We start from the raw sequence: 21,209 nt of genomic DNA on the forward strand, positions 1-21,209 counted from the left end.
GCCAGGGCAGCCATTTGGAGAGCAAACCAGGAGACGGACAGATCTGTCTCTCCTCTTCTTTATAAATCTATCTTTCAAATAAAGAACAAATAAATCTTTTTTTTTTAGATGATGAAGATGGCAAATCATAGCACCCTTTCTTGTTGCTAATCTCATAATCTTGATCCTTGAATAAGACTGGGGGAAGACAGAAAATTACTATCCGATAAACATTCCCAGGAGGAGGACAAGAATTTGACAGGTTTGAAAATGTATCAAGGAGAGCTGCAGAGGGGTTGTCGGGAAGAGGGAGCAATATGTCCGTGGAAGGCCCCGAGACAGCCTCCACAGAGGAGCAGAAGAAAATGGAAGATAAAGTGACTAGTCCAGAGCAAGCTGAAGAAGCAAAATTAAAAGCAAGGTATCCTCATCTGGGACAAAAGCCTGGAGGCTCAGATTTCTTAAGAAAACGACTGCAGAAAGGGCAAAAATATTTTGATTTGGGGGATTACAACATGGCAAAAGCAAAAATGAAGAACAAGCAACATCCTGCTGCAGCCGCGGATAAAGCGGAGGTCACTGGCGATCACATTTCCACTCCACAGGACCTTCCTCATCGGAAACCCTCCCTTGTTGCTAGCAAGCTGGCTGGCTGATTAAAAGAGCTGAACTGCACGAATCTCCTGATTCTCACCGCTTTTTCTCCTTACTGTATCGCCGATCCACATCTTACTTCCTTTCGTTCTTTAAGTCATTTGAAACTAACAGCTTTTTTCCTCTTCCTTTATTTTCACCTATGGGACACAGTAGTGTAAGTGCTGGCACACACAGGACCTGGCTGGTGAGCATGTGTGTGGATTGTGCTTTCTGTAAGTGTGGTGATCACACTGCTACCTGGGTCTTGAATCTGGCAGTGATACATGAATATTCAGACCCACCTCTCGGCCCTCCCCTATCTGAGCACCTCTTCCTCTTTATCACAGCAATGACCTCTGCTGCTGTAAGTGCATTTGCTATGATGAGGCCAGCGAGGACTTCCAGGATGGAAGTGGTGGACTGGGAGGAGCACTCTGGGAAAGGGAGGGAAGGTGAGGGGCTGCTCTAGTTGGATGTGCTGTGTTGTGAAGGTGTCTATGGAGGAAGCTTGTTTCCCAGACTGACAATGTGGAGGTGGGGAGTAGGGGTTGTCTTTAGGTCCTGGGGGTACTGCCCTTGCAAGGAATCAAGTCAGACCCTGAGTTCTAAACTTAGGATCCCCTCCATGCCTCATGAGGTGAGCTCTCTTCTTAGAATGGGGTCCTCACCAGGGCAAGGCTGAGCTGATGTTGCCCTCATGTCCATGAACTTCAGAACTGATAATAAACCTTTTCACAGTACCTAGTCACAGGAATTTTACCTTTGTGTTCCACAGACTATCAATACAAATCTCAGCCCTGCCCCTGCTGAAGGCTCTGCCCTCCTTACCCCATCTCAGGGTGAGGGGCTCAGGCAGCCCCTCATGTTGTACGTGGCATGTGTATCTCTGCTCCTCTCCAGAAGGCACCAGCACAGCTGCCCACTTCTGGAAGGTTCCATCCCCTGCAGGTCTGGTTTGTACCAACTCCACGTCCTGGGTCAGGTCCTCCCCATCTCGTTGCCAGGTGAGTGTGATGTCCTTGGGGTAGAAGCCCAGGGCTCAACACCTTCTTCTCAGTCAGAGATGGAGTGGTGTGCTTTGGGTGGGTCTGAAGAATCAGGAAATTCAGACACTTTGCATTAAGTCCCAAGGAGCACCAAAGCAGGGCTCATGTGAGCAGCCTGAGAAGGGACAAGGCTGGCAGACAGCAGGAAGGTGTGCAGACTCAGATACCAGCCTGGCCTCCGGTGTTAGGGAGAATCCTTTTCTGGTAAGTTCCAGAATCAGTCAGTCCCAGGTCTCTGAGACTTAAGGTAAGACCCTGGAAAAGCTGCACTCAACTCTGCCTGCCTCGCTCCCCCTCAAGACTTGAGATGCAGCATGGAGGAGGAAACAGGTGCAGGTAAAGGGCGCTGGTGATCAGTTTCATTCTAGCCGTTTTCCACTTTGTTCCTGCAGAGTCTGATGGTTTAAGGTTCTGAGAGCATGCGGAAATTCTTTTTTTTTTTTTTTTTTTAAATTATTTATTATTTAACTTCAGTAATTACATTGTATTATGTGACACAGTTACATAGATACTTGGGTTCTCCCCACCCCTCCCCAAACCCTCCCACCATGGTGGATTCCTCCACCTTATTGCATAACCACAGCTCAAGTTCAGTTGAGATTTCCCCATTGCAAGCGTATACCAAACATAGAGTCCAGCATCTTATTGTCCAGTCAAGTTCAACGGCTTCTTAGGTATACCCTCTCTGGTCTGATGACAGAGCCAGCATGCGGAAATTCTGAGTTACTCTCCAGTTCAGGATCTGGAAATCCAGGACTCATCCCCCTCTGGCCACAAGGGATAGCAATTTTCTGATGGTCTCCGTTTTCCTCCTCTCCTCACGGGAGGCGGATGAAGAAGAGCCTTGGAGGTGCCTCAGGGACCTGCGCATTGCAGCACCTCCAGCCCCATCTCAAGGTATCTGTGCAGCCACTCCATGCACTCCATCTCCAAGTAGGCCTTGTGGTGCTCAGCCTCACTGCTCGCCTCCCACTTGCACTGGGTGATATGCGCCGCCATGTTGGTCGCGGTCCAGAAGGCAGGTCCTCGTTGAGGGTCATTGTAGTCTGCTCCATCCTAGGCGTCCTCAATGTACCAGCAGAGGAGGCTACCTCTACCTGACTTTGCAGCTGCAGATGGACGTGTAGGTGTGAGAGCCTGGCTCTGCCCCTTGCTCAGTCACACCCCACCCCGTGTAGACACTGACCCCAGAGGACTGGTCAGAGACACTCCCTTTACTCTCCTCCACCCCTGCTGTAGTCCTGTGCGTACTTCTGGGGTCAAAGGAGACTCGGGTGTTTGCGCATCCTCCAGGTGGCCTCGGCCCAACCTTGGACTGTAAGGAGTTATTCGAATATCCCACCCTGGACCCTATGCCATTTCCTCTTCCTCACAGCTCACGAAATTCGCGCCAGTCTAGCCATCCACCAATCAGATGTAACCTGGCATTTTACTTGAGAATCCCACCCCCAACCCCCCATCCCCAACTCTGCTCACTCACCAATCATCCCTAGACATTCACCTGCAGGCACCAATCCCCTGGGGCCTGCTCTCAAACCCTCCCAATCCCCGCCCCTCACATCACAGACAAAAAGGCCCCCAGGTGTGGCTCTGTCTCTCTTCCTTCCAGCCTCTCCTTTTCCTCCTTGCTTTTCCACCACCCCCACCCTATTCCTGCCACGCTGGAATAAACCTCCTAAGACACTTCGTTGCGTCTGGTGTTTTCAGCCCAAGTGTCTGGGCTGCACTTCTTGGGGGGAGAGGCTTGGGTTGGATGCAAAAATATTCAAATATAAAAATTCTGGTTTTAACTCATGTATTATTGGCTATTAACAAGATGCAGAATTGGAATACACTTAATCTGTTGGAAAGAAAGAAAGAAAGAAATCTCCTGCTGGACTGTCTCTCCCCCTATAATGATGTCCAGGTGGTTCCTAAGTCCAGCCTGGTCTGAGACTCCCTGGTCTGCAAGTCTTCCTGAAACAGCACCAGAATCATGCAGTCTGCTCCCAGACTGTGGTCTCATCAGGCAGCTCAGCATGAAATGTCCAAGTGTCAGTGTCTGTTCCCTGGCTCTCACACAGCCAGTTACTGCATTGGTGACCTCATCAGTTGTTAAGGCTATAACACGCCTTTTTTTTGTATCCTCTCACCAACCTGTTCCACAACCCAAGCATTTCCTGAAAAATCTCCAGATTGGTCTGACTGCCATCCTCCCCATTCACCTGCAGGTGGAGTAGACATCTTAGCATCAGTGTCTCCACACTGTCTGCCTGCAGTGTGTCGTCACTCACACTCCTTTCAGAGATGTCTCCTGGCCACTCTTGACAATTCTCACCTTCCTAATTACATGGTATGAAATGTTGTGCATCCTTCTTAACTCTTTGACCTTTGATTATTCCATTAAGAAATTATAAAAAGTATGTTTTGAAGCTCTATGTAGAATCCAGTGACTTACCACTGTTTGTCCTGCTCCCACTAAGAATGAAGTAACTGACCTTCCCAGCTAGAGTCCTCTGCTTTCCAGGTTCCCACTTGCCTCATCTGCCCCTCCCGTCTGGATTCTGTTCTCAGCGCAACAGCCAGCATGACCCTTTGCAAAGCGGATTTGAGAGCTGATGTTGGAGCAGGTGGGTTAAGCCACCACTTGTGCAAACAGCAAGCCATATTTGAGTGCAGGTTCAAGTCCTGGTTGCTCCACTTACAATGCAGTTTTTTGCTAATGCATCTGGGAAGGCAGTGGAAGATGGTCCAAATATTTCAACCTTTAACCCATTTTTCACAATGTGGTAAAAGACTTTTCCTTTATTATCCAGCTGGTAGTTCACAGAGCCCTGAGCAGAAAAAGTGTGTGTATGTGTGTGGTGTTTAGAGTAAGGAGATAGGGGGATCCAATCCTCTTTCCTACCTGAGCTTTTTCTTCATCACAACAGCAAGCACAGCTACAGTAACCAAACTCCAAAGATACACACACACACACACACACAAAAGTAGCAATGATTCCCACAATGGGAATGGTGACCTGAGGAGGTGGAGTTGCAGAAGGAAGCAAAAGTGATGAGACCCGATGTCCATGTCTGAGTCCTGACCCTCTGAAGGTGTCCAGGATGGTTCTGCAACCTCTTAAGAGGCGCTGTCCCCCTGCCCTACTTGTGTATCTCTGCTCCTCTCCAGAAGGCACCAGCACAGCTGCCTGTTCTGGAAGGCTCTGTCCGCTGCAGGCCTGGTCTCCACCAGCTCCATGTCCTGGGTCAGGTCCTCCCCATCTCGTTGCCTGGTCAGTGTGATGTCCTTGGGGTAGAAGCCCAGGGCCCAGCACCTCAGGGTGGCTTCTGGGTCAGAGAAGGGGTGGTGGGTCTGAGGAGAATCAGGAAATTCAGTTTGCATTGCCTCCCACTGTGTACTAGAACTACGATCATGTGACCATCCTGAGACTGGTCAGGAAGGTGTGCAACCACCACAGCTTGGAAAATTTCTTGGAAATTTCTTGAGTCAGGGTGAGACAACCCAGAGCAAGTAAGAAGTTCTAGGTCTCTGGGGGATGAGAACATTGCCCCTGGTCTTGGTTCTGTGTGGAGGCTGAGAAACTGGGGTCAGATCATCAGGCCTATTATTGTGAGGCAGAGAGAAAGTCCCTGCATGAGGCTGCTGCAGGGTTCTGGTGTGCTGAGCAACATTTCAGGGTGAGTGTACCACACCATGCTGCTGAGCAGTATTTCAGGAAGAGCCTGCCCATCCCTCTCCTGAGAGTTCATCCCATTGTCCTAAAGAAGTGGAACCCTCAGAGCTGCAGGAAGATTCTTCTTCAGAAGAGTGAGGGTGGTGCAACCTGGACCCCAGTGTCCTCTCCTGGTGAGAAGTACATATTTTGTGACCCACAGTTGATGGGTCAGCTCCCTGGGTCGGCGCACCTGTGCTTTACAGTGACTCCTGCCCCATCTTCAGGTATCTGTGCAACCACTCCACGCACATGCCTTCCAGGTAGATCCTTTGGCACTCAGCTGCACCTGCTGCCTTCAGCGTGTGCTTGCAGAAGTGAGCTGCCATGTCAGTTGCGGTCCAGGAGCGCAGGTCCTTGTTCAGGGTGATGTAGTCTGTGCCTTCATAGGCTCCCTGCAGGTAACCAAAGAGGGGGCGCCCATTGGGCCCCACGTGGCAGCCATACATGGCTTGAAAGGTATGAGGCTCTGGCCCCCTCCCACGTCAGCCCTGGGCCAGCCGACCCCACTCAAGCAACAAATCCACCCACTTAATCCTGACCCATGACTCAGACGGGAGTGATGCTGAGCCTTTTTCTACAGAAACTAGTAGTAGTGCCAATGCCTTGGCTGTCAGCGATGGGTATGCCACATGGCCTCCCGGAGACCCTGGCCTGTCTCCGGACTCATTCTGGTTGTAGTAGCCACGGAGGGTGTTGAGGGTCTTGGGTAAATTGGAATCTTTCAAATTCTGGGCTCCTCCCAGTACTCTGGCTCCACCTGCCAACATTCATAGTGCCAGAAGCTCCATCCTAGGTATCGTGGCAGAGTAGGCATTCCACCTGCCAACATTCATGGTGCCAGAAGCTCCATCCTAGGTATCGTGGCAGAGTAGGCATCGCTGTCAAAGTGCAGGAGCTGCGTAGCATCCATGTAGCCTGCGACGATGAAGCAGTGTTCCCCGAGGCTGGGCCGGGACACCTGGTGTCGAAATACCTCAAGGACTGGGAGCCTGGGGGTGAGAGGGGCTGAGACCCTGGCCGACTCCCACATGGAGCTGGACACTGGGGTCTGAGGTCACTGAGTCACCAGGGAGAAAGGGTCCATGGGGTCCTGTGACAGGAAAGGGTCTAGATGAGAGGAGGGCGGGATGGCGGGGCTGAGGTGCGGACGTCTGAGAGGTGGCTTCCACGGGTCCTGTCCCTTCCCCATCCCCTGACTCCCACTTGCCTGCAGAGTCCTTCTCTACCCGCACTCACCTGCCTGATCTTGATCAGGGCCAGGGACCCTGCGAGCAGCAGGAGAAGAGTCCAGGGTGGCTTGAACCCCATCAACAGGTTCTCAGGAGACTCTGAATCGAGTGACTCTGTTCTGACTTTCTAACTAGGGTCTGTCGGCGCTGATTGACAACTCTGGAAACCTTACATCTAATGGGAGCGTGACGTGTTCTCGTGTTGAGTGTCTGGCAGGAGGAACTCACTCAGTTCCTGAGAAGGGAAGTGAAAAGGAGAATCGGCCTCCCCACTGCTCAGCTTCTGTAATCCAGTTCAGCCCCCAGACTGAGACCACAAGGGGGATGCCGGGACTGTGGACTTGGCCTGTCCCTAGGCCTACACCCAGCACCTAGTGTGATGTCCCCTCCCTAAGACTGCCCAGGGAATGTCTGTGATAGGCTGGAGAGACCCTGACCAGGCCCTGCGCCGCTTCTCTTTTAGGATCTGTCTCCCTTAGCTGAGCTGATCCTCCTCTGACCACCAGTCAGACTCTTCTAGAAGGAAACTCACTTGCAGAAACTTTACAGGCAGATTGTTTGCAGGCCTGGGGAGCACAGGGGGAGACCCAGGGCTTCCCCTCCCCTGGGAAGTCTTATCTAAAAGCCCCCAGAGCCCAGACTTTCCAGTTTCTCAGCCCCATGTGCTGCATAGAGGTGACCCCCTGAGTGATCAGAACCCCATCTGTGACAGAGGTTGGTGTGGCCCCTTCATACCTCAGAGTGAGCAGTGTCCCAGCCACACTCCCACTGCTCCAGGCTCACTTTCCCAGACAGTGCACCTGTGCCCTGGGTTCTCCTCATCTCTGAGACTGTGTGAGTCTAGAGCACAGTCAGCACGGGGTCCCTCCATGGCCACCAGGAATGCAGCCCAGGACCCCCAGGGGATGCTGATAACTTGGACAGCACCGACCCCTGCACTGTGCACACCTGTGACAAAGTGAATGTGTAAATATTGAGCAATAACATATTAGCAACAGCGTCCAATAATAAAACAGCACAGTTACAGCAATGCATTGCAGGAACTCTGTGATTGCTGAGTGTGTCATGGTGCTGTGTACCTCTCCCTGTGACAGTGTGAGGGGGTAGATGGCTGTGTGATGAGATGGAGTGAGGGGGTGATGGGCTCTGTGGGGGCAGCTCAGGACACTGAGCACAGGAACACAGTACCACCAGGTCCATCTAACCCTAGAGGCCTCCAGGTGCCTAACAGGGGTGCAGTGAGTGCAGTGTGGACAGGCTGGACACAGACACGACTCACACCCCATGTGAGACAAATTAGTGAGAGATTTCCTCCAAGTCCGCCGGAGCACAGAGCAGGCAGTGGATGCAAAGGTGAATCTCTGCCCTGGATGCCCCCATTCAGTATCAGAACCTGGTGAGGCCTGGCTCCTCTGCTTGTGCTCCAGCTTCCTGCAGTGCAGCCTGGGAGGCAGCAGGCGGTGGCTCAGGTGCTTGGGTGCCTCCCACCACATGGGAGACGCAGGAGGAGCTGCAGGTTCCTGGAACTGGAACTGACCCCACCTAGCTTTGTTGGTACTTGGGGAGAGAATCAGAAGACAGAAGGGCTCCTGCCATCTTTGTGTCACTCTGTCTTTAGGTAATCATTAAGTTCATAAATGAAAAAGTGTGAAATTTAATGCTTATGAATTTTTTTCTGGAATTCTCCATGTAATGATTTCACAATGACGTAAAGTGAAACATAGCCAAGTGATAACTCAACAGTAATGTAAAGTGAAATATAGCCAAGGAATGCTCAGTGTAAGGGTGGGGAAGGGATGATGTTGTCCAGAGAAGCCCTGAGGCACAGTTAGCTACTGAGTGTATCAAGTAGAAGCTTCTGCACATTTTAATCATCTCAAGATTGCTGCTGTGCAATGCAGTCAGTGAGTTCCTCAGCAGTGCTCATGCATCACCTGTTATTTATTAATTTGTTTATTTAATGGAAAGAGAGAAACTAAGAGGGAACAAGGGAGAGAGAGATCTCCCACCTGCTGGTTCACCCCTCATACGACTGTAATAACCCAGGCTGGGCCAAGTGAAAGTCAGGAAGACAGAACTCAAAGTGTTTCACCATCCCAAATACTTGAGCCATCACCATGGCCTCCCAGGCGCACAGTAACAGGAACCTGAGTTTGGTAGTGTACTGTCACTCAAGCTTGGGCATGGACACATAGGAAATAGGCATCCTTAGCAACAGCTCAACTGCTGCCTGATGCCCTTCCTTTCTGTTTAAATTTGATTGCTTTCACATACACACACACACAGAGGGAGGGGGAGATAGAGAAAGAGGGAGAAAGGAGGTGGGGGGAGAGAGAGAGAGAGAGGAAACCCCTGTCTGATGTGCTGAAGAAGTGCAGAGGTAGCACAATTCAGGCCTGTGAGGAGGGAGGAGGAACTTGAGCACCTGGGCATCTTCGCCTGCTCTCTCAGCTGCATCAGCAGCAGACGGACAGCTGGGAGTTACACAGGTGCTCTGATCTAGGACATTTGGGTTGCAGGTGGTGGCTTAAACTGTTATGCCATAGTGTCTGCCCTGACCCCACCTTTCATATAAATAAATAAATAAATAAATAAATCATCCTGAAATTGACCCACTCTGATGGCTCCATCTGACTTTAGAGAAACTTCTAGAATGTAAGGCCCCTAAGCACAGGAAATTAGGGCTGTTGGTCAAAGTTGCAATTCCAGCTCATAGAGTCATACCTGCTGACAGTAGGCACTCATGTCCTGTGTGAACCAGAAAGATAGAGCCAAGGTGCTGTTGGCATGTGGGGCTGCAGGGGGGAGAGGGCCGTGTCCCCTCTTGGATCTGGTCCTCCACTCCATGGCCCTCCACTCCGTTGCTGTGTGGTGACATCAGGGACAGGGTGCCATGCGGATGGAGGTGCTGGAGAGGAGCCAGGATGACAAACGGGGTGAGAGTAAATTCTCTGGCTTCCTCCCTACAAGGGCTGATGTGAGTTTTGAGCAGCTGAGGAGGGAAGGTCCTGAAGGAATAAAAACCCCCTAGAACATTGGTTTCTCTCCTTGTGTGAGCCAGTCTATCCAAGATAACCAGCAGGGGCCACCAAGAGACCACGATGGCAGTAGGCTGCCCAATGGTCAGGCTGTGCTGTCAACTCCTGGATCTTCTGGTGCCAGGAAGGAATCTAGAGTTCCCAGAGGCAGAAATTGAAGCTTGGCTGCTCCAGTTTCATAATCTCCAAATGAAAAAAAGAGCGAGGCACATCATATAAAGCTGTTGCTTGTGATGCCATGATCCCATATCAGTGCTGGTTTGTGTCCCTGCGACTCCACTTCCGACCCATCTCGCTGCTTACGGCCTGGGAAAGCAGCAGGGGAGAGCTAAAGTCCTTGGGTCTTGCATCCACATAGGGGACTGGGAAGAAACTCCTGGATTGTGGCTTTGGATCTGCTCAGCTGTGGCTGTGTGGCCATTTGGGGAGTGAACTCTGGCTGTAGTGACTATGTGGGGAGTGAACCAGCTGAGGGAAGATAGATTTATTTATTTTCTTTCTTTCTTTCTTTCTTTCTTTCTTTCTTTCTTTCTTTCTTTCTTTCTTTCTTTCCTCACATCAGCATTATAAAAGTTTATTTTCACAATTCTAAAGAGGTAAGTCCCCAAACTTTACAATTCCTCGCTTATTTCTCCAAAAAAAATGTAAATAAATAAATAAACAAATAAATAAAAGCTTCAGAGTATCAAACCTTGTTTAAAAATCCTGAGGGCTAATGTTAAAATATGCATTAATGAATGTTGGCCAGTTAATCAAAGTTCCAAACTAACATTCAAAATAAGAAATACTACTGGGATCCCATTACATCGTAAATCACTGTTAAAGGCTGATCAACTGTTGTCATTAATAATCCTACTGTCTTAAGCAAGTAATGCCATTTATATTCCCAAAGCATACTTGTCTTGCACATTTTACACACTGAGGTATAAAACCATGTTTTACTAGCATTTTTATTAGCATGATGAACAATTTCTTCCATAATGGCAATTATACTGAAAAGTCCAATAACATTAGCCAACCTGCTAGCATGTTCTATGGAATTCTAATTAATACACTAGTGCACATACATGTATAAATCATACAGTTATACCAATTTATAAGCAACAAATCCAATTAGGAATATAAATTCAATTTTTTTTTTTTTAAAGATTTATTCATTTTATTACAGCCAGATATACACAGAGGAGGAGAGACAGAGAGGAAGATCTTCCGTCCGATGATTCACTCCCCAAGTGAGCCGCAACGGGCCGATGCGCGCCGATCCGATGCCGGGAACCAGGAACCTCTTCCGGGTCTCCCACGCGGGTGCAGTGTCCCAATGCATTGGGCCGTCCTCAACTGCTTTCCCAGGCCACAAGCAGGGAGCTGGATGGGAAGTGGAGCTGCCGGGATTAGAACCGGCGCCCATATGGGATCCCGGGGCTTTCAAGGAGAGGACTTTAGCCGCTAGGCCATGCCGCCGGGCCCATAAATTCAATTTTTTAAAAATTTATAAGCAATGAAATTGAAATGTTAAGAATATAGTAACACTGCATTATAAATAGCTTACTTTCCATAGTTTAACATTTTTTCTTAACATTTTTTATTCATGTCTCCCACTAGATTTTCTTCACTAGATTCTGTTAAGCTCTAGATTTAAATATGGCTAAGCTTTGCACAGTGGCAGTATCATAGGCAATGGGGTTTATCCGAGGCATGATTATTGCTAATTAAGTATGATTAAACATAAAAGGGAAGGGTTTGAATTTTAGCAGTGTCTAAGTCACTTAAAGCTATTCTTCAAAAGACACGGTATTCAGACTAAGGCAAACATGGAGAGATTTGTATTTGAATCTTAGGTTCTTCATAGTTTGACCTGTCAGGTCCATGGGACATTCAACGCCCAAGGTTTGAATGTTCACATACGATAAAGTTAACTGTGTCTCTAGTGGAAAGTCAGCTGAAGACAGATCCCTGGAAACATTCAGCAAGACATTTCAACTTGCGCAAAATAAGGAGTTTGGAGTGTCTAACAAAGGTAATTTTAAGCTTCATTTCACTACATTAAGAAGTAGATGTTGTTAACAGATAATCTAAATTATTAACAAAAAGGATAATCCTTAATGAGTTTTGTGGTGTGAACTGTCAGACCAATATCCAGAATGGTACATTAGGTGTACAACATGTAAGTCCAAAAATATTTCAAACAGTTCATGGAAAAGAGGATTAAAGATGTTTATTTTGGTGTAAAAAAATTCATAATCTGTGCATAGCTTTTCCATAATATGCATTTGCACTAATTTTGAAGATTCTTCATATATATATATTTTAATTTTTTTTTATATCCAAATAAACCTACTTTTAACTCCTCGTTCCATGAATCATTGAAATATCCTCAAATAAGATCTTTTTTTTTTTTTTTCAAATAATCTTATTTAGTTGATTAGGGTACAAAGGGTCAAGGGCTACAGGGTGAAAGTGGGTTATACCATTGTTTCCACACTAATATTATCATTTTTCCCTGTATCTGGAGTCAGGGGAGAAACAAAGGGAAAAGCCCCACCCAACCTCCCACCCATCCCAGATCCCCAACAGGAGGTGCGCTCCGAGGGTCCTGCTCAAACAGTTTAATAGTTCATCAGTTCTGGATTGCTGCCAGTCTCGCAGTTCCAACCGCAATGAAACCTATTCAGAGTCCACTGGCTCTTCATGGTTGGGGTTCTGAGATCAGCAGTTCAGTTGAAGGGATCTCCGAAGAAACTTCATCTGAGATGATCCCAGACCTGATTCTTGCGTGAGTTTGCTAGTACAAAGTCCAACACAGTCCGTCACACCAATCAGCTTATGCACATGCTGGGTCCGTTCTGTTTCCAGCCCTGTCTTCCTTGTGAACTAACAGGTGTTATAGTCCAGCTCGATGCTATCCACTTCATACTCAGTCCTCATGCAAACCAGTTGGAGCTGCAGCCTAGTTGGGGCGACTCCCCATAACCCCCACCAATTCTGCCCCCTGCCCTGGTTCCCATGCTTGCCAGTATGTACCACAGGCTTGTCCAGTCTGTCCTACATCCCATTTAGCTCTCGCACATGTCAATGGGCATTGAAGCCTAGTTCAACCCAACAAACCTACTATCCAGCCCATACACCTACTGGCGGGTGCCTTTCTGTCTAGCCACCCCTGCTCCTGTCCTGGTTTTCGTGCTGTCCAGTGAGAGTGGTAACCCCGAGGGAGGTGCCCACTATTTCCCTTCTAGGACACACCCACTCCCAGATTATGTACTCTCCAGGTGGTTCTAGCATTTGACTTGACAGAATTAGCTCCCAGTGCCAGTCTCTGCCAGCTAATGGTACGGCTAAGCCCAACCCTCACCCACTCTAATTTTTGCTTGCACCAGTCGAAACAGTCAGCCCACCGTGGCCCTTCCCTTATCTAGCTCACATGAGGCCCACAGGTGTTATAGCCCTGCCTAGTCTGATCTGCCCCCATCCCAACTCACGCTTTCCAATGGAAGTAGTTGTCCAGCAGGGGAGCCCACATTCCCCTGCCAGCTTTGCCTCCTCCCCCTGATTATCACATGTGCTGTTTGGGTGCTGCAACCACATCTGATACGGCTCATCTCCTCTTGGCATTCCTTAATGTGTACTGGTATGTGTCGCAACTGAATCTGGCTCGACCCACACTCTGTTCTGGTGCTCTGGTTCGCCAGCGGGTGATGTGAACAGGTTCAGCCTGGTCTGCCCCCAATCCATGCCATGTGTATGCCAGTGGGATAATTTCCATAGTGTGTTCTGGGCTGTTTCCTATTGTGCTTGCGCTTACCTGCAGGGACTGTGTCCTGCCAGAGAAGTTGTCCAGGCTCCTCCATCAGAAATTCCCAGTGCCAGATTTCGCGCATACCAGTGGGTCCATGAGCCTCCTGTCCTAGCAGGAACAGTGGCTTTTCCTGACTGGCCTTCAACCCAAACTGGTTCTTCTTCTTCTTTTTTTTTTTGAAAGATTTATTTATTTTAGTACAAAGTCAGATATACAGAGAGGAGGAGAGACAGTGAGGAAGATCTTCCATCCGATGATTCACTCCCCAAGTGAGCCGCAACGGTCGGTGCTGCACCGATTCGAAGCTGGGAACCAGGAACCTCTTCCAGGTCTCCCACACAGGTCCAGGGTCCCAAGGCTTTGGGCCGTCCTCAACTGCTTTCCCAGGCCACAAGCAGGGAGCTGGATGGGAAGTGGAGCTGCCGGGATTAGAACCTGCGCCCATATGGGATCCCCGGGGCATTCAAGGCGAGGACTTTTAGCCGCTAGGCCACGCCGCCGGGCCCCTACCCAAACTGGTTCTTACTGTTGGATGTTTCAACCCAGCCACTACTCTTCCATACCCCCATACAGCTCACACATGGTTCAGTAAGGGCTGAGACCTAGCCTAGTCTGTCACACATCTCCCCTGGTCCTCCAGAACACCAAATGGTGTTGGAGTTTGGCCCGGCTTGGTACTTCCAGTCCCAGTCCACACTTGTGCCAAGTGAGATTACAGTTGTATCCTGATCAGAACACAGTCCCAATTCCAGCCCATGCGCTCCTTGGTGGGAAACTCAACCCAGCTAGGGTGTACCCATTAGCTCCCCAACTGGGCCTATTCCCAGCCTTAGATCAGCTTGGCAGAGCTCCTCACTTGTCCTGGCCCCTTAGATGCTGTGGCTTAGCATCCCTGTCTCACACAGATCAGTAGGTGCAAGGGCCTACTTGGCATGACCTGTGTTCCAACATGATTTCTGTTGTTTCTTGTGAGTTAAGGTTTGTTCGGCCCTGCCCATTCTGCCTGCTTCCAGTGGCAGCCTGGCCCACCCCACATCCTGTTTTAGGATGCACATTCAGGTGCTGCTGCCTTGATCTGCCCTGACTGTTGTGGGTTCCTTTACCCGTGAGTGATGGCAGGTGGCATGGTCACACCTAGCTTAGTCCATCACAACCTCAGCTTGCGAACTAACCAGGGGGACTTGTATTTCCACAGGGTTGGGCCTACACAACCCCACGGAGTCTACCCCCAGACCAAGTTCTCTTGAGTGCTGGATAGTGTCTTGACCCTGCCAAATGTGACCACTCCACCACTCCACCACCCAGTTGGGTAATGGTACCTAACACTGCCAAAGAGGCCCCCATCCTTAGCTTTGGTGTGAGCTGGTGTGTGGTGATCAGTGATGTTCTATGCTAACAGCCCATCTCTGGATTCCTAATTGGGCTGGTGAATCTGTCTAACCCAAATTATCTTCTGGATACTTCCCTCCAAACCACCAGGTCTCAGTCCCCATGCATGCCTAAAACTTTCATGACCCTGTCACTGGGAGTCACCCAAAATTCACTTCTCACCTACATTAAAACTGGCCTTAGTCATGGGTGTCCCCAGGCAGCAATTACATATTTTAAAAACCCCAGAGTTCGACGCTGGGCGGCCAGCAGGCAAAGCCTGGCACCACTTGGTGCACCAGCTGCCCTGGGGAAGCCGAGGACTTGTTCACTGCCTTCCGGCAGTGACTTTGGCATGAATCCCCAGCATTGGGTCCCACCCAGCAGGGGCACCCCCCACAGCCGCCATACTGCTCAAATAAGGTCTTAAAAACATCTACGTGTTAGGCGAAACCAAGGCTGAATGACCTCATGTTGCCTTCAATCCCTTTATTTCTAACACCTATGCCTACCACTAGCCTTACCACTGTATTCCAAATTCGAAGTTGTATGTTGCACTGATGCAATATGACTATTTTTCCACACTGTGGTCTTATTTCTGCTAAGTTGTTGCATGGATGGAAGGTGACCAGATTCCAGTTGAGACCATACAGGCACACCATTTAAAGTTATTTCAAATGCACCTGTTGACATACACTGATTATCAATCATGTTGCTCAAGAAGAAATCCATCATACATGCATAGACCTTATTTTCCTAGGCCCACTGGCAGATGCTAGGAGCTTGCATGCCAAAGAAAGCAAAAGGATCCTTGCCAGCAATGATTAAGCCTATTAATACTAGTTTGAGGACTGACAGGAAAGATGCTATGCATCTATATATTGGTTGAGGGAGATAATTCTTTCCTTCAACAATAAGATGCTGGACTCTCTGCATGGTCCATACCCGCAATGAAGGAATAATGACTGGATATGATCTGTATTGCTGTAACAATATGGAGGAATTTGGGCCCGGCACAGTGGCCTAGTGGCTAAAGTCCTCGCCTTGAACACCCCGGGATCCCATATGGACACTGGTTCTAATCCTGGCAGCCCCACTTCCCATCCAGCCCCCTGCTTGTGGCCTGGGAAAGCAGTCAAGGATGGCCTAAAGCCTTGGGACCCTGGACCTGTGTGGGAGACCTGGAAGAGGTTCCTGGCTCCTGGCTCCTGGCTTTGGATTGGCACAGTACCGGCCGTTGCAGCTCACTTGGAGTGAATTATCGAATGGAAGATCTTCCTCACTGTCTCTCTTCCTCTCTGTATATCTGACTTTGTAATAAAATAAATAAACCTTAAGAAAAAAAAAAACAATACGGAGGAATTCAGTGTGGGAGGAGGGATTGGGGAGGGGCTGGGGGGGATCCCAGAGCCTATAAAACTATCATAAAATGATATAAAATAAAAATTTAAAAAGTTATCTCCTTCAATTCGGATGTCTGGGTACCGCTGGCTAATAACCTACATGTACTCCTCAAACACCTGCCGATACCCTAAGGAAACACAGATCTGAAACTTGAGCAGTGGCCCTGTAGCATACAGCGGTGGCGTGCCCAGGCAGGAAGCAGCCCAGCAGCTGTAACCACTGGCTGAGCCTGTGTGGGAGGGCAGCAGATCTGTCCTTCCTGTCTGCTGGTCCTGACTTCTCCTTGGGACAGGCCCCCTGCCCAGGTCAGGCAGTGGTGGCAGAAAGCTACAGGGTCCCTTGTGATGTGGCCTGAGCTGGGCTGGGAGCTCTGCCTGCAGCAGGAGTGGACCAACACCTGAGCTGACCTTAGCCTTGACTGTGTGTCACACTCAGTGTCTTTCTGAGAGTCCCCGAGTGTCCATCTGCAGCCATAGTGGGCTGCATCATGTTAAGAGCTCCTGGTATCTGTCATCAGCAGGAAGCCCACACAGCCTGCAGCTCATGCTGTACTGCCCTTGGTCACCCACACCTTCATCTTCTGGGTCAGGATTCCCCTCTGGTCTTGCTGACTGTGCAGGTGGGGACTGTGTAACGTCAGCCACTCCCCCAGGCTGTTTGAACTCCCAGGGAGTGATGGTGATCTGAGTGGACACTCTGGCTAGTCATGAGCTCAGCAGTCATCAGAGGAGGAAGGGAAAAAGACGATGTGCATTGTCCTGCTGCAGTTCTGCATCTTATTGGCCCATCACTTGGTGACATGAGGGTGCAGTGCCCTTTGTGCTGCTGTCTCAGGCACTGCCTGAGTGTTAGTTCCTGTGCTTTGGGCTGGGAGGGCCCACAGTGGGGCACTGGCAGGTGCATGGGTTATGATGCCCCAGGGTATCTGTGTTACTGGGAACTCATTCTCATATGTAGATGAAGGTGAGAGGGAAATCCCCCTCAGCCAGACCCCCTGTGGAAGGGCCCCAATCCCAGCTCTGAGCACCTGGGATACTCACCCACTTACCTCAGATAGATACCCCACTTAAAGATATCATGCTGGGATAGTTTTAAAACAAGCAATTTATTTGAGAGAAGAATGACAAATGTAGTGTGAGAGAGAAAGCGAGAGACAGGACACAGAGATATTCCAACCACTGGCTCACTCCACAAATGGCTACAACATGCAGGGCTGGGCTGGGTTAAAGTCAGAAGCCCAGAATACATTCTGCGTCTCTCATGAGGGCGAAGCACACAAGTACTTATGCCAACTTCTGCTACTTTCTCAGGCCACTAGCAGGGAGCTGGATTAGAAGTAGAGTAGTAGAGTAATCAGTTTCTTATGACCTTTTATGCTTCTCTGGAATTAGCAGTGAGGTCTCCTTTTATCATTTTTAAAAACAGGTTTATTTATTTTTATTGGAGAGTCAGATCTTACAGAAAAAAACAGCAGAATCAGAGAGAAATATTGTCATCAGCCGGTTCGCTCCCCTAAAGGCCACAATGGCCATAGCTGAGCTGATGTGGAGCTGGGAGCCAGGAGCTTACTCAGTCTCCCACTCAGACACAGAGTCCCAAGGCTTTGGGCTGTCCTCTTCTGCTTTTCCAGGACACAATCAGGGAACTGGCTGGGAAGTGGAGCAGCTAGAACATGAACCAGAGACCCTATGAGATCCTAATGTGTGTACAAGGTGAGGATTTAGCCACTGGGACACCATGCCGTTCTTGATAGAAGCATTTCTGTCACACCTCAGAGCTGTAATATCAGCACCCCCAGACATCTCTAATGTAAAAATCAGGGCCCAGCAGCAGGGCTGTGTTTCCCCAGATGCAGGGTTAGGACCATCCAGGGTGAGGCCATGGGTTCTGCTCCTGGCTGTGCAGCCTCAACCAGGTTCTCTGCATTTCCTCTGCCTTCTGTCAGGCTCATGTCACATAGACAGTCACATGGACAGGTACAGGGTATATTAGCAACTCCTGGATTTCACTGTGAGCTCCAAGGAGTGAGAATCCATGTGCTGCACCATGTGAGGCAGCAGGATCCACGGATGTTTTGTGTGCTCAGCTGTGGCCTCTTCCTGAACCTTTCTCCTGGGCTGCCCCACCAGGAGAGAGGACACCGTATGTCTCTAATGTCCTGTGTCATCACTGACCACCTGTGTCCTTTATTACTTCACAGGTGGAGACACAGCTTGGGATGCCCAGTCCCATTTCAGAGCTCTGTTGGAGTCCTGGCTCCACTTTGGCCCAGCGTCCACCCAGTGCACGCCCTGGGAGGCAGTGGATGATGCATGAGGACACCTGGACTGAGGTCTGGGCTCTGGGCTTTGGCTTGCCCCTCCTCCAGCTCTGTGGGTAACTGGGGAGTGAGCCAGGGGATGGGGGAGCACTCTCCTTTTCGCAAAGATGACAGAAATATTCAAATAAATAAACATAATTTTCTGACACCTCCTCTCTGCTCATGAGCCAATGGTTCCCAGTGTGGGTGACAGTGGGGTTGGTTGTGGGGCTCTCAGTGAACACAAGCGCTTTTGATCTTTGCTGTGCCATGTCCAGATGTGAACACTGGGAGCTGAAACATCACAAGCTGAGACTGCAGTGACTGCCCCTCCCCCGACATCCCAGCTAAACAGGAAGGTGCCTGGTGAGGGTGGGGCCTCCCTGGGAACCATACAGCTGACTTTGATTTGGGTCTCCCTGCCCTACCGAGCATCTTTTTTTTTTTTTTTTTTTAAGATTTTATTATTATTGGAAAGCCGGATATATAGAGAGGAGGAGAGACAGAGAGGAATATCTTACATCCGATGATTCACTCCCCAAGTGACCTGCAACGGGCCGGTGCGCGCCGATCCGAAGCCGGGAACCAGGAACCTCTTCCAGGTCTCCCACATGGGTGTAGGGTCCCAAGGCTTTGGGCCGTCCTCGACTGCTTTCCCAGGCCACAAGCAGGGAGCTGGATGGGAAGTGGAGCTGCTGGGATTAGAACCAGCGCCCATATGGGATCCCGGGGCATTCAAGGTGAGGACTTTAGCTGCTAGGCCACGCCGCCGGGCCCCCTACCGAGAATCTTGATAGTCCTGCCCAGCACAGCAGCCTAGAGATAGTCAGAGGTTGGGGAGGTGTGGCTCAGAACTGGGTGCATGTGTGTCCCACCTTGTGAGCCTGGAAGATCCTAAGTGAAACTGGGTCATCTGCACCCAGGTCTCTGCTGGTCATTACCCGTGTGGGGCTCAGAGCCCAGGTATGCCATCATGACCATCCCTTAGGGGAGGCTGAGGCCCAGGTGGGAGTCCTATCGCCCCTCCTGCTGCCAGAGTGTACTCTGGGGGTGGTGCTGTCACACCCACCTGAGTGACATGCAGATCTCCTGGCCACTCCAGGCTGTCCAGCCTCCTAGTGACCATGGGATGCCCTCAGCAAATCTGAAGTTCCAGGTTCTCACAGTGACCTCAGGCTTGCATGGTTAGACTATGGCTTCGGTCCCTCCACTTAGCCCTGCAGGTCTGGGGCTTGGCCCTGTACACAGTCTCATCACAGTCACTCACTCCCTGGGTACCCCATCTCTGCTCCTGACTGCAAATGTTTTTCACATGGAGTCACCTCCCCAGTGAGTCTCCTACACAGATATTTCTGTTCAGCCCGTGATTCATGGTCACTACCAGCCACACAGTGTCACTCAATTCTTACCGACATCCTGGCTCCCAGTGCTAATGCACTGAAAACCTGGGTGGCACCTCTTGGAATCCACCTTCTCAGGTCGCCTTTCTCTCATGATGCTACCCCCCACTGGTACAGCCTGAAGCCCTTGGTATGCTCCTGGACTCTTTGTTCTCATTCCCTGGATGCAGTCCAGAGGAAGTGATGTGCATCCATCTGCAGAAAGATCCAGAACCTCATCTCTTCAACTCTACCCATGCCCACACCCACCACAGTGACTGGTATCCCTGCCTGGAAGCAGCAGGAGCTCCTAGAACTTTGTCTCCAGCCTCCCAGTCTTTCAGCCCCGTTCTCACGCAGCAGCCAGGTGGTCCCTGGACAGGAGAAGGTGCACACGTCCTTTCTCTGCTTGGAGCTGTCTCATGGCTCCCAGCTCACTCAGAGCCAGGGCTAAGCCTTCCAGTGTGTGCGAGGCCTGCTAGACGATGGTGCCCTGACACAGCCTTCCTGACAGCTCCCTGCTCTGTGTGCAGCCTAGCTCTTGCCCAGGGCATTTGCACTGGCCGTCCCCTTCCAGCACAGCACCTGCCCAGATTCCTTTGCTGGTGTCCTCCCAACTTTCTTCAGGGTTACCTCCTCAGGGCAGTGAAAGCTGACCATGATGGTGAGACAGCCAACTGCTCCAGCCCTCACCCACTCTGGACCACCTTGCCCAGAACTGGGTCTGATACACACAGCAGGGTGACCTGAGTGATGAGCGTGTTGCATCTGCCCCTTCCAGACCTGATGGCTTCATTAGTGGAGCCTGAGACAGAGGTTGCCTGTGGCAACTGCAGAGCGGCGTCCTTTCCTGCTAGTGTCTATGCAGCCTGTGCTTTCTCACAAGTGTCCTCTGTTGTCTTGTCTTGTCTTCCCTCCCATTGCCTCCTGCACACACAGAAGTGAAGGCCACCAGAGCTCACAGGAAGAGCAGGTGCAATCAGCCAACAACACTAAGGAACAAAATGAACACAGGAAGACGGGACCCTAGGGCTGAACCCAAGCCTGAGCTTTGACTGTCCTGGCCTCGTGCAGCTTCCACTGTTTGGGTCCAAGCGATAGGACAGCCTGGCTACAGCTGAGTCCTGTGATGGCAGGTGTTGGTGGGCACATCTTACCAGACAGATCAGGACTCTGGGGCAGTTGGGCCGGATCAGTGACAATGACAAAGCCTGATGGACTGAGCACAGCCTGGGGACAACCTCGTCCTCTTGCAGAGCCTCACAATCTCTCCTATCATCTCTTGCAGTCGACTCAACACAGCAACCACATGCCTTCTGGAAGGTTCATGGTGCTTCT

The 21,209-nt window shown here is 50.2% G+C and overlaps 2 protein-coding genes, 1 non-coding gene and 1 pseudogene across 8 annotated transcripts in view; 2 read left to right on the forward strand and 2 right to left on the reverse strand.

Moving 5' to 3' along the window:
• Window positions 1-21,209, reverse strand: part of LOC101523895 (patr class I histocompatibility antigen, A-2 alpha chain-like) — a 426,293-nt gene that overhangs the window by 359,004 nt on the left and 46,080 nt on the right. The window lies entirely within an intron of this gene.
• LOC105942502 (cAMP-regulated phosphoprotein 19-like) lies at window positions 293-691 on the forward strand. The gene has a single exon (XM_036493822.2). The coding sequence runs from the start codon at window positions 297-299 to the stop codon at window positions 633-635; it is 339 nt and encodes a 112-aa protein (XP_036349715.2). The 5' UTR covers window positions 293-296; the 3' UTR covers window positions 636-691.
• LOC131479934 (patr class I histocompatibility antigen, A-2 alpha chain-like) lies at window positions 862-19,473 on the reverse strand (annotated as a pseudogene).
• On the forward strand, window positions 11,277-11,416 carry LOC131481961 (U4 spliceosomal RNA). Its single transcript, XR_009246669.1, has one exon. It is a non-coding gene; the product is annotated as a U4 spliceosomal RNA (small nuclear RNA).

Source organism: Ochotona princeps, chromosome 1 (assembly GCF_030435755.1).
Source record: "Ochotona princeps isolate mOchPri1 chromosome 1, mOchPri1.hap1, whole genome shotgun sequence".
NCBI classification, from domain to species: domain Eukaryota; kingdom Metazoa; phylum Chordata; class Mammalia; order Lagomorpha; family Ochotonidae; genus Ochotona; species Ochotona princeps.

Coding starts and splice junctions, on each gene's coding strand:
- LOC105942502 (XM_036493822.2), top strand. CDS start 297: ATGTCCGTGGAAGGCCCCGAGACAGCCTCCACAGAGGAGCAGAAGAAA.